The sequence below is a fragment of the Chaetodon auriga genome, chromosome 3 (assembly GCF_051107435.1).
Source record: "Chaetodon auriga isolate fChaAug3 chromosome 3, fChaAug3.hap1, whole genome shotgun sequence".
In the NCBI taxonomy this organism is placed as follows: domain Eukaryota; kingdom Metazoa; phylum Chordata; class Actinopteri; order Chaetodontiformes; family Chaetodontidae; genus Chaetodon; species Chaetodon auriga.
Genome location: NC_135076.1, coordinates 24,606,556 through 24,623,023, shown reverse-complemented (window position 1 = coordinate 24,623,023; position 16,468 = coordinate 24,606,556). Strand labels below are relative to the sequence as shown.

General features: G+C 43.6%; 3 protein-coding genes across 5 annotated transcripts in view; 2 read left to right on the top strand and 1 right to left on the bottom strand.

Moving 5' to 3' along the window:
- Window positions 1-439, bottom strand: part of usp24 (ubiquitin specific peptidase 24) — a 28,767-nt gene extending 28,328 nt beyond the window's left edge. For all 3 annotated transcript variants that reach the window (XM_076726358.1, XM_076726359.1, XM_076726360.1), the window contains exon 1: window positions 42-439. In XM_076726358.1, the coding sequence (XP_076582473.1) occupies window positions 42-320 (279 nt within the window). In that variant the 5' untranslated portion in view covers window positions 321-439. The remainder of the gene's footprint in view (window positions 1-41) is intronic.
- rpp21 (ribonuclease P subunit p21) overlaps window positions 1-16,158 on the top strand; it is a 92,744-nt gene extending 76,586 nt beyond the window's left edge. Inside the window, exon 6 of the transcript XR_013077001.1 lies at window positions 16,149-16,158. The gene's annotated coding sequence lies outside the window, so the exon portion shown is untranslated. The remainder of the gene's footprint in view (window positions 1-16,148) is intronic.
- Window positions 1,861-4,139, top strand: bloc1s2 (biogenesis of lysosomal organelles complex-1, subunit 2). Its single transcript, XM_076721449.1, has 5 exons — window positions 1,861-2,065; window positions 2,288-2,401; window positions 2,533-2,652; window positions 2,759-2,863; window positions 3,275-4,139. The coding sequence occupies exons 1-5, from the start codon at window positions 1,900-1,902 to the stop codon at window positions 3,304-3,306; spliced, it is 537 nt and encodes a 178-aa protein (XP_076577564.1). The 5' UTR covers window positions 1,861-1,899; the 3' UTR covers window positions 3,307-4,139.
- Window positions 16,159-16,468: the final 310 nt, after the last annotated feature.

Below are 16,468 nucleotides of genomic sequence, written 5' to 3'. Positions count from 1 at the left end.
CTCCTTCAGCTGAAGCTTGGTGAAGCGCAAGTTGTTCTTACCTCGCTATCCACCACATCGTGGTATGCGGGCGGGGGATCGAACCCTCCCGTCCCGGTCCGCCCGCTGTTTTCCCCGTCTCCACCCGAGCCCAAGCCGGGGGCAGGCCCGCTCTCCATCGGCTCGTATCCATACCCAAGTCCGGGGCTTTCGTTGGTCAGTAGCGCCACTGCCTCGTTGATATCATTCTTTGCCAGCCGGAGCGCTTTCCGTATTACGTCGGGGTCTGGGAAACCCATGCAGAGGAGCGTGGTTATGTGCTGCTCCTCTTCGGTCTCCATTTTCGGGGTGTCTCCGTTTCTCTGGCTAATAGCAACGGGTTGTTCGGCACAGCCCTGTAGCTGTGCACGCCGCCATGTTTACAGTCCACTGCTGCTTAGCCTGTCACGATCTGGCTTCCCCCACAACAGCGCCGACACAGGTGTTATGCCGAGTTCTGCCTGCCAGGAACTGCATGCTCCCCGCGGGAGCGCGCACAGGCACAGGTCCTGGTCCTAGTCCATGATTTCCAGAGTTAATTGCTATTTAACAACAGTTTTACTGTCTGGTCTATCAATTATGCATGGAGGCCCATTTTCGCAAGGAAAAAATGAGAAAAGTTATGTATAATGAAAAATTAAAAACACATGAGAATATGGTTTAGTATCTCATAATTTTGATTCACCATCTCGTCATCTATGAGTAAAAATTTCTAAGCATGTCTTAAATTTGCAGAAATTGGTTTCCGTGATGATGGAAAAAGCTTAAAAAACGCATGTTACGGTGTCTAATCTTAAATAATGATGTAGTCATGAAAACAATTAACTTTTTGGAATTCAATGTGCTATTGTATTGTTATTGGTTAATAAAACATAAGCCTAAGCATGGTGAGAGGGGAAATACTGAGGAACAATAGGCTAATGTAGTTTTGGAGTCCAATGTATGATCCAATTGATGATCATGAATAATATTGGAAAATAGTCTGTCTTTTATGTGTGCATATCATCAGACCATAAACAAAAACTGAATACATATTTTGTCTCAGAAACAAATTTTATTGAGGTTTACTGGACAAAAGTCTGTATGGTGTAACTGGTATTGCAAACTAAGGAAACAGCCATCACCTCATCTGGAATAATTCATGCATTTTGTCCCATCAGCACTGAAATGGTGAAGAAATGCTCCCTTATAGCAGTGTTATTCTGGATGAGGCCTGTCAATTTATTGACTAGGTGCTGAAAGCAGAAAACGTGATTTTTTTCAGATGGACTATGAAATTTAGACACTTTAATGGAATAACAAATTAAATTCAAAAACCCCATTAAAATACTTTGGGAGAGCAAAGTTTAGAAGCTGCCAAATTCAAAAAATCTTTTTATTTCATTTATTTATTCTTATTGTGAGACTGCCTTTGTAAAATCTATAATTTTTTCCAGTGGGACACCGCAGCCTACAGATAACCAAAGCCAAGCCCTTGAACAATGGCACTTTTTTATTTATTCATTTTTTACTGGATAATTAAATTTAAGGGCTCCATTCATGATTCAAGCGTAAACAGATGGACCATCAGAATCAAACTAGTGAAAACCTGCTATATTCTAAAATTGATTCAGATTCATTGACAGCCAGTAAGTTAACAACTATAACGGTGTAACTGATGTCTGACCGTAGTAGCTTGGTTTGGTTGTACCACTATCGTTGTAAAGTTGGTTAAAACATGATTGAATTGGCGCTAATCAACCGCTGATCTCCGCACGGTCCAACCTCAAACAACGTCAGGGCGTGGCAATGCGCGCGAGTACGGCTGGTGGTTGTGGTGGCGGGCGGACGTCACGTGAACACTCAGCTCATGTGACAAAGGAAAGGCAAAACAGGAACAAAATGGCTGCGACAGGCGACGACGCAGCAGCCATGGACAGCATCTCCAGGGCACCCGCCGCCCATTCAGCGGCTCTTAACCCGGTGGCAGGCTCCAGCAGTCACGGAGAAGGCCCGGAGGTTGTGGCGGAAAGCCCGGCGGTCGTTCCGAAAAAGCCCAGCACAAACAGTGAGTGTTGTTTCCTCGCAGCTTCCCTAGCTTGCTAATGCTAATGTCGCATACAATAACCTTTTCGTGACAGTTAGCTATATTGTATAGCAGCTCGCATCATTGCTGATGTCCTTAGTTTTGCCTTTCTCTTATATTTGGCTTTGTTGTTCAGCAGTTTAGCATTTAAACTGGATTGACAAGCTGTGTTGTGTTCACCCCGCTCCTGGTGCTTGCGTTCAGGTGATGGTGTGGAGACGGCAGAGGAGGCTGTGGAGCCTGCAGATCCTGATATCAATGAGCTGTGCACGGATATGTTTGAAAAGATGTCCGTCTTCCTGCAAGGAGAGCTAACAGGTCTTTCAACATATTGCACTCCTCCCTGTTTTTCATCTTTTCTTTGCACACAGGCCTCTTCATATTTGCCTCTCGATCCCTCTGTTTTCATTCTTCTCATGCATATTCTCTCCATATCTTTAAACGTTCAGCAACTTGCGAGGATTACCGTCTGCTGGAAAACATGAACAAGCTTACCAGTCTGAAGTACATGGAAATGAAGGACATCAGCATCAACATCAGCCGAAACCTGCAGGATCTCAACAACAAGTGTGAGTGAGATGCATTATCTGCACAAAAGCTTTCCATGTGCTTCTAGTTTGTATATTATTTCTACCACTGCAGCATGAACATCTGGCTGGTATGTGTTTGCTTTAGATGCCAGCCTACAGCCATACTTGGACCAGATAAATCAAATTGAGGAGCAAGTGTCTTCACTTGAACAGGCTGCTTACAAACTCGACGCGTACTCCAAGAAACTGGGTAAGACATATTTAGTCTTCAGAAGCACATGTATAAAATATTATTATTTTGGAATGAAGTTTTTCCTAACTTTTGCAAGGCAATTAAAGGCATCAACCAATGGAGTATTTGTTGAATTCCACGCTACGTTTCCTTTACTCTCATTGAGAGCACACTCCCTGAATGACAGCAGAAACATGTCAGTCTCTTTCTCTGGCACCAAGACCACCAATAGTACAGCCAACTCCACATCTTATGTTGCACAGCATTATGAAGTCCACCAGCAGATGGTGCTGTGACACCACAGAGAATTCCCCTCTAAGTACATTACAGCTTTCAAAGAGGGACAAACATTGCCTGACGATGTTGCATTGCCTTTAGCACCCATTAGCTGCAGAGTGATCAAGTCTCTGCCTTTCTTTATCTTTACAGAGGCCAGATTCAAAAAACTGGAGAAGCGATGAGGGGGATGAAGAGGCAGACTGAAGAGTTATGGTGCCTTCTCACCTTCTTAAACCCAACTCGGCCTTGCCTTCCTCTCTCCCTGCCAGCAGAGCCAGGAGCTGCAGGGAGGATGTGAACTGAGACTGAAACAACAAACAGTCAGAGCCATTTAGACACCTAGAAACGACCGAGGAGGAAGCAGCTGAAGGCACATGAATTAGCGCTGCAGTGCTTGACTTAGATTTAACTCTGTCTCTGATTTTGGCAGCAGACACTCGTGCAGCCAAGATGCACGAGTGTTTGGTTATATACCCACTTTCTTTTGAAGATACACTTGGTTGTTGAATATATCTGCCTAATTACCAGAATATCAAACTAAGTGGTGGAATAAGAAGATACTAATTTACTATTAACCAAAAAGAAATGCAGCAGATTTGTACAAATGGAGTAATACAACAACACTTTTGTCATGAAGATATTCTATGATGAAGCATGCTCATAGATCTGTGTTTAATAACGCCACAGCCCTCTTATTGTGATCTTTTCAGGCAGCCCACCTCTTGACAGATAGATTAGTAATAGTAGCTTTGACATTGGGATTCTTTGTTGTCACTCATTTACATGTGCGGTGGTGTAAACGATACCAGAAACTGGTTGAATTATAGAGTTTGCTACAAATTAAAAGCTACTGTCTCAAGAGCACTTGAAAATCACACACATCTCTGTAGAGTGAGTTTAAAAGGAAAGATATGTGATATGAATGGATTACTGTATTATGTCTATCTTTAGATACTGACACTGCGAACTGGATTTTTTTTTTTTTTTTTGGTAAATAAAAGCAGATGTGCATCATCGCATGGCAGTTTCCTTAAAATGCTGACAGCAGATGGCAGACCTGCACCGTGGACGCATCAAATATTGTATAGCTCTGGAAAAGCTGATGTATTGCTGGAGGAGGTTTGAGTTTCAGCCTCCTTCTCCTCAGAAGAAGAAAAGCTCCAGGAAGAGCGAGTCCAGCAGAGGGAAACAGATGAAACGTACTTGACAATTCAAAGGAAAGGGTGAACGTGTGACTGAAGATGTGTGTGATGCCCTCTGCCTCTTTGCTTCCTCCTTTATATTAGCTGTCCCAGAGCAGGTCCCAGAGCTCTTTTCGCCATGGGCAACGGATTATCCAAACTGACAGGACCTCCCTCCTGTGTGTGCGTGGGTTCATGCGTTTTGGGTCATGCGTGTGTGTGTATGTTTGTGCAAGGCCTAATCTAAAACAGGTCTCTGTCATTAGTCCAGTTGAGGCCCTGGCACAGAGGGAGCTCATTATTCATACTGTAACATTATTTACTGTTGCACTGATCCTTCCATCTCTCCCTTTCCCTGCCTTTTTCCAGGGCCCTGGGGCATAAATTCAGCTCCCCTCCCAAAGGCTCTCAAATCAGGTCTATTAAATGATTTTGGGTTGTTTTCTGAAAGCTAAATGTGAGTGCCAGGAGGCAGTCAAGCACAGAAGAGAAGGTAACTGTAATTATAGGTAAACCTTTCTTATATTATTCAGTTTGGGAAGTGCTGCAAAACTACACCATGCTGTAGTAATATAGTTTGGGCGTGGAGACATATTCTATATGTAGTGTGTAGTAATGTTTTTCAGACTGGTGGATGGAAAGTACACATGCAAGAACTGGTACAGGGCACAGATTAGAAGTCAGGCCTATTTTCAAGGTAGAACTTGTGATGTCGAGGAGAACCTGAATTATTTTGGTGTACAGGAGCATTTGGTCTTCACATGTTTGCATCCCACCGTCTCTTCTCCATCTTAAAGAGTTCTTTTCAGAAGAAAGGGCTGTTATTCTAAGGTGTTGCCCATATAGAAAAGGAAGCGTTGGAACAAAAGAAATATACATCACATATGACGCCACTCGAGTTGATGTGGTCATTAGTAGTTCTTACGGGAATGAACGTCAGTAACTGTTTATCTTCTTCTCCATATATTTATAGTTGAGCCAGTAAGGAAAGCGTTCCCGCTTGCCGCTATGCATTCGTGTTGAGACTTAACTTTGAACCATCATCCAACGGGCATGCTTATGTTGAGAGAAAGTGAGTGAATGTGTAATGATTTCATGGTTTTGATAATTAAAAATCTGCTCTGATTGGGATTATTCGCTTGTGTACAGTATGCGTTTATGTATGCTGAGTCTACATGGTAGGTCTGGTTTCATGCAGCATAAGCAGTATAACTGAGTCACAGGGACATCAAGGCGCCATGAAGTCATGGCGCCTGGGCAAGAAAAAGTCCAGCAAGTTCATAACCCTTCAAAACACCATAACATGTCCTTGTTGCGCTTAGTTTTTGGATATAGTGTTGATCAGTGAGCTTTAGACGTGCTGGAAGGGACATTTCCTTCACCTTTTGACAGAACCAGGTAAGCTGTTCCTTCCTGTTTCCAGTCTCTGTGCTAAACTAAGCTAAGCTAAGCTGACCGGCGCCTGGCTTTACCATCACATTTAGCACACGGACGTGAGAGTGGTATCAGTCTTTTCATCTAAGTCTGAGCAAGAAAGCGGAGAATTATATTTCTTAAAATATCAAACTATTCCTTCTAATGATTGCTTTCAGTCATATATATTGGCGAATGCTACAAAGTGGAGTCTTATCTCATGTTCCTGTGTTTGTTTATGTCCTTGTAAAGTGGAATATTCCAGCGAGAAAAGTCTTGTCAGACCTTGCAGACTCATTAGGGGCCACCTGGTTTATCACTTTGTTGTGTTTCTCCATTCTCGCTGATGTAACATGATCATGTTTGACCCTGTATGCGTTCAGATTGAGGATCTGTCGGATGCACTCAGTGACCTACGAGCCATTTTACAGCATTTGTCTCACTTTTTTTTACTGTCATATCAAAAAAAAACAAAAAAACATACATCCTCTGCTCCTCAGGAAAGACGCCTCTCTTTTCTCTCCCCTTTTCATTTCTGATCCCTATCCACAATGTAAATGCTGATTCCCAGAGTTGAAATACACCACAAACAGCAGGGGACTCTATGCAGACAATGAGCACTCTGCAAATATGCTCTAAAAATGATCGTGCAAACCTCGTCCTCCTTCCAGCATGCACTACTGTACCCATATGAGGCTGAGACGACGCGTAAAGAGGTCTTAACATGTGTCACATACAATGCCAGGTTACGTATCACTTACATAGGAATGATTTTGATTGAATTGCACTGTGGCTTCAACTTATAGACATAATCAACTTAAAATACAGATTACACACAATGGACCAAACAGACTTAACTCAACAAAGCAATTATTCCAATTCAGATCTTTTGAAATGATAAAGGCCTCAATTTGATTTGGTCTGACAGACCTCAGGAGCTTCCAAGAAATGTGACTGAGAAAGTATCAAACACATGTCCGTCATCAGCTGCAGCAAAGGAGATGTTTTCTGCATAAGTCTTAAGTGGAGACTGGGCCAGTTAACAATAACAGGGCAGCATGCCACACCACAGTGTTGTGTAACTGACAAGCAAGCACGAAGTTTGGGAAATTTCTGTTTGGCTGTGTTCATGAATGAGACCGAGCAAGGACACTCAAAAAGTCATTTTCAAACCACATTTGTTCTGTGTTTTTCGGCCTTGCTCAAAGTTAGCATTTCACTTAATTGGGCAATGCCAGCAAATTTGGTAGTATTGCGAAATCTCTCTTTATCCCTTTGTCTTACACACACTTTCACACACACGTAGACCGTGATGGGATAAACAGCCGTCCATAACTGCACTTCAAGACAAGTTAAATACCCTCCTATGCCCCTGTAAAGCAGTGACACTATAAAGACAGCCAAATGGCCTGAGATAAATGGCAAAGAGTTTCATGTTTACATCCATTTCAAAGCAGCCAATAGATCTAGGAGGTATTCCAGTGCAAATACAAGCCACATGTGAGTTCTGAGGCAAACTTCAAATACCTTGTGCGAGAAGGGCATGAAAAGCCACATGAGGTCAATGTTTGGCACCACGATCATTCACTTCACTCCGCTGCTCACACCTTCATCATATACGCTGTTGACACATGTGAGGATGCAAGAGCATGCACAAAAAACCTGCACGTCACATCTGACCCCTTTGAAACTCTAACCCAAAAGCCACCATCTGTCAGGTGTGTGGTTCTGGGAATGCTGTGACCAGCGCTAGGTGAATATAATCCATTTTGATTATATCGAAAAGTCCACAGCGTCACTCCATTATTAAAAATCTAAAATGAGACCAGATGGGATTGTGGCACAAAACTGCCTGTGCAGTGTCATTTTGGATGTGAGACAGAGCCCAGCCGTTCACAGCAGGTGGGACACTCAGGGTGTCAGGCTCTGGCTCCAGCCTCAGATCCAGCTCTTCTCCTGGGGTTTAAAAGTGCACTGAGGATCCTTTCTCTGCAGGAAGTCATAACCAGCAACACCTGAGAACTGTCGTGTGTAATCCAAGATAAAATGTGATATTAGTTTAGTCCTGGTGCGTCTCCCCGTGTGCTGCTGTTGTTTGTGTTCCCATTTTGACTTTCTGTGAAGAGTCTTGCTTTTATGTGCAGCACCATGTCTAAACGGACTCAGCATCTCTTAGACCCCCTTTAGAACCACACTCAGACTCGTTGGCACCAGAGCCATCAGTGCATGTGTCTGTGCATGTGTGTGCCGTACACACCGTGACACTGACCACACATGGGATTTCATACACAAAATACTTTCGCAAGATATTTGGAAAAACATGTAATTAGCCTAAAATTGGAGAGGAGCATGCACGTATAAGCTGTTCCTAACATTTAGCAATGTTTACAACACATACTGTTCGAATGAACAGCTGTGCTGTCGTCACACCTAAACCACGCCTGTAGCTGCCAGTAGTTCCTCGTAGGACCCTGAATGGTCCGAATGACTGTGGTTTAGCTAAAAATGCACAACTTGAAATGAGTTAGATGGATTCTTGCATCACCTGATCTTGTGAATCCAGCTGCCTCGCAAGGCACTAATCAGTGTTTTTACACTAACAATATAACAGATGAGTACACTTAATGTGACAGATGTCGCTCATAGTGATGAACCCAAAGAGAATCATCACCCAACTCACTTCTCCTCAGCTTTAGCATTTTAGCTTCCTTCAGCTCATTGTTTCGGTTCTTTACAGCCCACAGCTTTCACCTCAGTGTCGTGCTCTTTCCAGATGCAATAAAAGCCTGTTTTCAGCAACAACAACAAGAAAAACCCTCTAAACCAAACAGTAAATGGTGGGCAGACACAGTTAGCAACTAACTTGTAAACATCGTGGAGTATTTAGTGGCTAAAGAGCCAGATATTTCCCTCAGGAGGTGGTGGAGACCAAAAAGAGCAAAAAGCAGAGTGAATGCTGGACTTACTCTTGGTAGGTCACCAGAAACATGAAGTTTAAAGATGTTTAACTGTTTCCTAGAATATTCACCATGACACCTTCTTGAGATGATGTTATGTCCATGTTGTGTTTACTGCTTGCTCCCCCTCCTCAAGTAGCTGCTTTAAAAGTCTATATTTACATAAGAAATTCTTCTTCTTCTTCTCTCGTTCTGCTGTAACACTCTGTCCTATCTGTCTGATGAGAATGCCAAATAATCAAAAATACAGACAAAGCGGCCATTACTTCGTTATTTTGATTGAGATATCTAAGACCACCATGTTCGAGTAGTAAAGGGGATTTTTGGCGAGGACAGTGGCTTTTTTAACAAGTCACATCCTGTTTATCAAGAAGAAAATGTCAACAGTTCACAGTTATTTCGCAATTTAGAATTTTCTCTAAAAGGGCTTTTGTGTGATGCATGGTCTGTGTGTGTGTGTGTGTGTGTGTGTGTGTGTGTGTGTGTCTGTGTGTGTGTGTGTGTGTGTGTCCATGTATTACTCAATTTGTGGGGACATAAATCTGTTTACACAGTCACGGTGTGGGGACTTGCTGTACTTGTGGGGACAAAATGCAGGTCCCTATAATGTAAATTGTTAAATTTTAGGGTGAAGACTTGGGTTAAGGTTAGGGTAATGTTAGGGTTAGGCAAGCAGTGGTTATGGTTAGGGTAAGTCTCCAGGAAATTAATGTAAGTCTATGTAATGTCCCCAAAAGTGATGAAAACCTAACATCATCTGTGTGTGTGCGTGTGTGTGTGTTTGTGTTTTCCTTTCAGCATGTCCGCATTAGCTCATCCAAATGAGTAATAGGGGGCCGGAAGCCATAAACGGACAGCACTGACTCATCTTGGTATGAAGACCCTAAAGGCTGTCCCAAAGACGAGCATTCAGAGACAGAAAATAATTCAAACTACATCATCTTAGCCCGGTTCTCAGCAAGGACACAATCGAACATGCACCGTTCTTTCTGTCCAGCACAGGCACAAAATGAAATGCACTGGTTTCTCTTATGATTTAGCGAGATTTACTGATTTGGCAAATAGTGAACATACAACAACCTCTGTACAACTGGTTATCATGTTTGATCTCCACTGCACTGTCTGTTCCAGTTCCATGGCTCGTATTCTCCACGGATAACAAATGGCATGCATACCGTAGTTTGAACCAATGAATCATGAGAGCGGACAGGCCAAGCCTCGCTGGCAATGAGCTGCTTATGGCTTTGAACTCATGGCTAATTCTAAAATAATTAGGTTTTTTTCGAACTATGCCAGATTCAGTGGTTCTCAACTGGTCTGGCTTCGGGACCCACCATCACCCCTTAATGACAAGCTGGACCCAAATCCAGGAAAAAAGAAGGCGCTCTGCTACATTAAAAAATCCCCTTCAAAATAAAAGCACAGTACTTTTTTTCTTAACATTTTTTTTTTTTTGCCCAGGCAAAGGCCGACTCACTGAAAACAGGTCCCACTAGTTGACCACTGCTTTAGACCTGTGATTCTCAACTGATCTGGCCTCAGGACCCACCATCACCCCTTAATGACAAGCCACGACACCAACAGACGATATTCTGTCCCTTTCCATTTGAGAATCATGTTTCCTCATTGACCCTTTTGATATGTGGTGTGCCTCAGGGGTCCGTTCTTGGTCCTGCAAATCCATGTGCTCTCATTTGTTATCACTGTAATACTGATTATATGCATCTATACCTTTCATTCAATCAAAATGATGCTGTAAATACCTACCAAAAAGTAAAGGTGATTGTGTTTTTGCCGTTATTGCTGCCAAATCAGTGCACAGTTTTGAAAATCATGTTGAAATGGACCTGTTTTCCTTGAATATTTGGCATTGACTGACTTATACTGTCAAATTTTCTGGGTGGTATGTTACCTTTTTTTCCCCTCTCTTTTTCTTCTCTTCTATTTTTCCTCATGTCTCATAATTTTACTTTAAACCACTTTCTTATTTCGATTTTTAAAAAGTGCAAATGCTGTCTCACTGAAATCAAGACAACTGAGGACATGAAAATGTTCTGCTTTGTTTTACAAGTGAATGCACGTGAGCAGCGTGTGAGAGAAATTCAACAGAACATTGGATTAGACATGCTTTTATTTCCCTCCGCTTATGGGCAATATGAGCAGTTAGGATGGGAGAAAGCCAAGGGACAAAATGTACAAAGACACCGAGACCTGAGGAGGACCTTATATATCCTAGATTGAATAATTAAATCAATTGAGCAGCCAAGCCGATTGAATGTTTTGTCTTATTCTGTCTAACAACAGTGTTTGAATGATCTGAACCAAATCATGTGGGATCTCTCACTCTGTCTCAGCGGGGCCCGCTCTGTGTGAACGAGCTTTGGCCAGTTGTCCAAGCTAAGCGCACCAGCAAAACACAGTCAAGAGGCAGCAGGCTGCAATAATATTTGCCATAATTACCCAGAGAACATAAACATGACTGCACCTGGCTCAGCTGGGCTACCTGGTCAGTTCTGCTGTGTGTGTAGCTGGTGGTGCTACAGTAATCCTGTGCTCGGGTCATGATGTGGTCAGGCTTAGTCTGCCAAGAACATCAGGTGGTTCTTTTGTCTCTTTTTGGGCTCCCACGCCAGCTTTCTCAATGTATTTTTAATGATTTGGAAACTTTTTCCTAGCAAAGGGTCGGCATCACGCACAGCGGGTGTACATCGGTCGGCCATACTGGCTTGATAGACAGTTTCTTCTGCAGGACATGGCTCAGGTCAGTTGTCCAGCCGTCATCTGTGCTTATCCAGTTCCATTAATCTTACAAATAGACATTTTGCACATCATTCTCCAGGGTCCCATGACACCAAGAACCTTCCCTCCTTTACCTGCACCCACACACTCAACACAGCCATCCAAAGCGAGCTAACACTGTTTGCCTAACGTAGGAGTCTGAGAGAATATCCATACCAAGAGGAATTCTAAACACACCTTTTTCTGTGTTTCAGCCCTCCGCCCAGACTTCAATGCAGTTTTTCCCCACCCAAAATGGAGCTTTTCAAAAATGGTCTCCAGAGTTGATAAATCCTAAATCCTTTGTTTTCAGCTGGTTGAGGTTCAGAGGGTCTGTCACCAAAACCCTCTGTTATTGATCATTGTAGTAGAGGTGATCGCAAAGAGCAACCTGAGACAGAATGGAGGTTTAACAGGCTGAGTGGAGCTAATGGGGTAAATGGCTATGCCTGCAGCCTACCTGTCTGCAGCTGTCATCTCCAACTTTCACTTACTTTTAAATATTGACATTGCCGGTCACATGGCTGCTGTCGTTAACCTGTGTTTAGTTTGATTTAGCTAGACAACAATGAAAGATGTGTGGCTTTACTGAATATGTCAATGAATGACATGGTATGAATCTCAAAGCAGCCAACTGTGATGACCATCGAGGAGCGATCGCCAGTCCTGGTCTTACTCCCACAGCGTGTTGCTGTTTATTACATTTTACACCCTCCTTCCTCCCTGCCTCCAAACCTTAATTATCCTATCAAAGCTGAGTCTACCATTACATAGAGGAGCTGTCCACATATTGAATTAGGACAAGTATGACCTTACATGTGGATCAATGAGAAAATGTTATTAACGTGTGTGTGTGTGCGTGTGTGTGTGTGTGGGTTGCAGCAGCTACACATTTTCATCCCCAGAAGCAGTTATACTGCCCTTTGCAAATCATATGTAACTGAATCTCCTTATTTACCCCTCAGACTAGAGTCCAGCTTACCCTGATTACCCCGAGTTACCCTCCTGACGATGTCAGTCCCTCACTGATTTAAAACTTTCTGTACGACTAACCAGCGTGCAGCTTCCCTGTTCACTCTATTTTGAGTTAAAGCAGGAAAAAAGTTTTCATCTTTACCTTTACTGTTACAGTAAACACAAATAATATGTTTCCCCTCGTAGCCTCAAGCGTCATGAAGACAGAGAAAAGAGCGAGAGGTGGAGGCATGATTGATGGCTTTACCCCCTCTGGTTTTGAGATTCATACACTCTGTAACAGATCTAATGTACACCAGATGTGAGAAGTGTGTATGTGAGTGTGTGTTTTTATGAGAAAGAGACTGGCCTCCACAGTCCTTTCCTCACTGTGCACATCAAGCATCACTCTCTTAAGAATGAATATATAATCAAGAACCCTCAATAGTTACTTTTGACGAATGACTGCTGTAACTGCATAATATTGAACTAGTCATGTGGCTTGAAGTTGCTCACATGCACACATATTGCTAATATGTTGGACAGCAGCATCTGCAAAGTAATAGTCACAGACAGTCTGTTCTATTCTGCTCTATTGTATCTTAGGCCACTTGTCCAGAGCTATGTTTGGATGCAAAGGAAGTGGGTTTTTTTGTGTGGTAAACACTTCCTGTAAACACAACAGTATCCCATTTGGAGTGAAACATGTTGTAATGAGTGTGCAGCTCGTGTGAGCAACCAGACTGCAATCAAAGGCATTGTTAATCACGTCCAGCTTAATATCTGCCAATAATAAAGCCAGTACCATCACAGTATTCAACTGTGTCTGGCTAGTCTGCTACGAGCGAACGTACCCAATGTTCCCTCCATGTTACATCACAGTTTATCGCAGGTTTACAGGTGGATCAGGACAGATAATCAAAACATCCCTTGATAAAACAGTGGATGTCTTGTGGACTTTGCTGAAGGGAAGAGAACGTGGATACCAAACATCCTTATGATGCTAATAGCAGCACATAAGTAGGGAGACGAGGAAATGGCTATTTTGAGAGCAGCGCAAAGGACCTTGACTGTGTTTATCAAATGTGTGTGTGTGTGAATTGAGCATGTGAATGTGTGTGTACGAGACTGTTCCATAGGCGTGTCCGTCACGCCACCGGTGACCCTCAGGTTCCCTCCTGTGCGACGTCATGTCACTTCCCCCCTTTGTTTCCCCGCTCAAGAGGACCTTTCTAAAAATGTCTTTTTGTTTAAAGGTTCTCAACAGCCCTCCTTCCTCCTTTGCTTGGCAGCACTGTGTGTGTCTGAGTGTGTGTGTGTGTGTGTGTGTGTGTGTGTGTGTGTGTGTGTATGTATGTATGTTTTTACATTAGTGATACCCTATACAGTTGGTCCCAAAAACAGGAACTGTTGAGATGCAGATGAGGATGCTGAAGGGTGTGTATTTTCCCCTTCAGTTTGTACCTATATACAGTCAAGGCTCCTGTTTCATAACACACTCTGGATGTGGTGAGGTGCAAATGGTGGGGACCAGCCTGTTACCACACACTTTATTTGGAGTGACACACACACACACACACACGCACACACACACACACACACACACACACACACACACACGCGCACACACTCTAACATAATGTACCTCCCACACTGGCAATCACCTCTGCACACAGTAACCTCTGGTCCTGGCCACATCAGTGTTGGGACACAGAGCGTCTCCTGAGGCTGTTTAGGAACTGCCAATTATACTCTGACAGGCATGATGTAACCCCTCTCTGGGTCACCATGACAATGTTGAGGTGTTGCAGCAACAGCACACTGTAACAGTAATATAACGTTGCAGGATTTCATCAATTAAAGCCATTCAGAGGTTCAGATACTCAGAAACTAGCCCCCCCCCGCATACAGATACTGAAAGTACACACAAACCTACGCACTTATTTGAAGTGCAAGGGAAGCACACATGCTTTTCTCCTCAGTGGTAAGTGGCCTTTGTCCAGGTAAATAAGTCACTTCCAGACTTCCAACACTTCCAAAGCTTTCCTCGCTGTAGTGGCACAACAATAAAAATCTGTAGTGGCTATTCAGAGGCCGAGGTATAGGATGCATCAGGCGGGAGAGCTGATAAGCTGGCCTCAGGGGACCAGGTGGACCAGGCCCGGCCCTGCCCAGGGGACAGCAACCATGCTGGGAAGAGGATAGTGATGATTATAAAAACAGACTGATCGTGTGTAGCTGTGTGTGCGTGTTATGCGTGTGTATGTGTGTATAATATAGTTTGTTAATAATCTGTTTTATGTGTAGGCATTGTTCATAGACTCAGGGACAGTTCATTTAGCATTCTTATCTGACAAGTCCTTTTCCATTTCTCACTGGCTTTCAAATGACCTCTACGATCGTTGCGAAAATGATTCATATGAGTATTTTCTGATCTGCCGCCTCTGTGTGAAACATGCGGTTAAGCTTGGGCAACTCAAACTACTCGGTTGAGGTTAGAAAGGGATCGTGGCCATGGTCAACCAAGCCTGTCGCCAGACATGAACGTCAACACTGGACCATTCTGCAAACCCTCAGGTTACACTTACTGCCAGTGTTTTATTTTTCTTTTCTTTTTTACATCCAATGTAAATCCTTTAAGTTATTTATTTCTGCAATATCTGCCCAGGACAAATCCAGCATGGTTAAGATTAGGGAATCATTATGAATGAACAGAGAAATATCAGGATTACGAATGGATATCCAAAGATCCATGCTGCTAGTAGGCCCAAAATGTCAATTGCAGGTCTGTGACAGGAGGAAAACTCTGGCCTCAAACAGTTTTTCTTTGGTTGTTATAACAGAAATGTTGATTTGATACAAATGAAATGTACAAATTGAACTTATCAGTGGTGTGCAGAAACATTTCATTTTGGCAACTGGGCTGCATTTTCCTGATGAGGACACCCTTTTCTCAGCAGTAGCTGAGCAAGATATGTGTATATTTTGGATATTTCACTTGTGTGTGTGTGTGTTTGTTTTCCTTGGAGGCAAAGCATTAAACAGGAGAAGTGCAACGTACAGAAGCAGCAGTATTAATAAAGATATTGTAAAAGTGTGACTCCACTGTCATCTTCTCTTGTCCTCTTCTTTCATCTGGCCCGTCTTCCCCTTTTTCCACCTCTTCATGGAGTCATTTCCATACACTCAACAGGGGATCCTGTCTCGGATCCCATCCGGAAACTCAATCCCCACTGACCAGCTTCCTACCCAGCTTCTTAAAGGGCATCATAGCTCTATTTACAGGTCTGTGAGTGTGTGTTTTCCGGTATCACAGCTCTGAAATAGCTCCGTCAAAGAGAGCGCCAGGAGCCTGGGAGGCACCAGACTCCACTCTCACGCGGATATCCACCTCAACACTGAGGGACAGTCCCACAAATGCCCATCACACAGAATACAGAATGAGATTTCCACATGCTCAGAAGTGGGAGATGAGAGGACGGAGGAGGGACGGAGACAGTAGGAGAGGAAGAGGAGAAGGAAACCGAAGATGAAGGGAAGTGAAAGCAGGAATAAAGGCCTTTGTGAGGTGGACGAGCAGGAGTCTCAGGCCTGCTTGAGACTCCCCGGGGGGTTAGGAGGAGATGAAGGGGACGTGTTAGAAGAGGAAGCGAGTGTGTTTGCTGTTTGAAGATCTGTTCAGAAAGACAATTTGACACGTCGCTGAGGCTGTGCTGCACTTGGCATTCGACTAGAATTCAGAATCTCACGGTTGGAGCCCCGAGGAGGCCCGACCAGCAAACTGACCCCTTGATCAAACCATTTAGTACCACCCACTGAACTCAGATCAGTTACTTCAGACCCCCACTAGGCCTCTTCAAGCCAGATACGACTGTTTCATTCCCTGGCAAGCTGCTGCTTCACCCCTCAGTCCAAACTAAACACATTTCAAAAGCAGGAGCCTCTGCACACACACACACACACACACACACACACACACGCACATGTACATGCACTGTCACACACCTCACACACACACTTGTTTGTGTGCCTGGCTGTGGATCAGAGGACATCAGTGCTGC

Coding starts and splice junctions, on each gene's coding strand:
- bloc1s2 (XM_076721449.1), top strand. CDS start 1,900: ATGGCTGCGACAGGCGACGACGCAGCAGCCATGGACAGCATCTCCAGG. Junction 2,402..2,532: donor CCTGCAAGGAGAGCTAACAG/GTCTTTCAACAT, acceptor TTAAACGTTCAG/CAACTTGCGAGGATTACCGT. Junction 2,864..3,274: donor CGCGTACTCCAAGAAACTGG/GTAAGACATATT, acceptor TTATCTTTACAG/AGGCCAGATTCAAAAAACTG.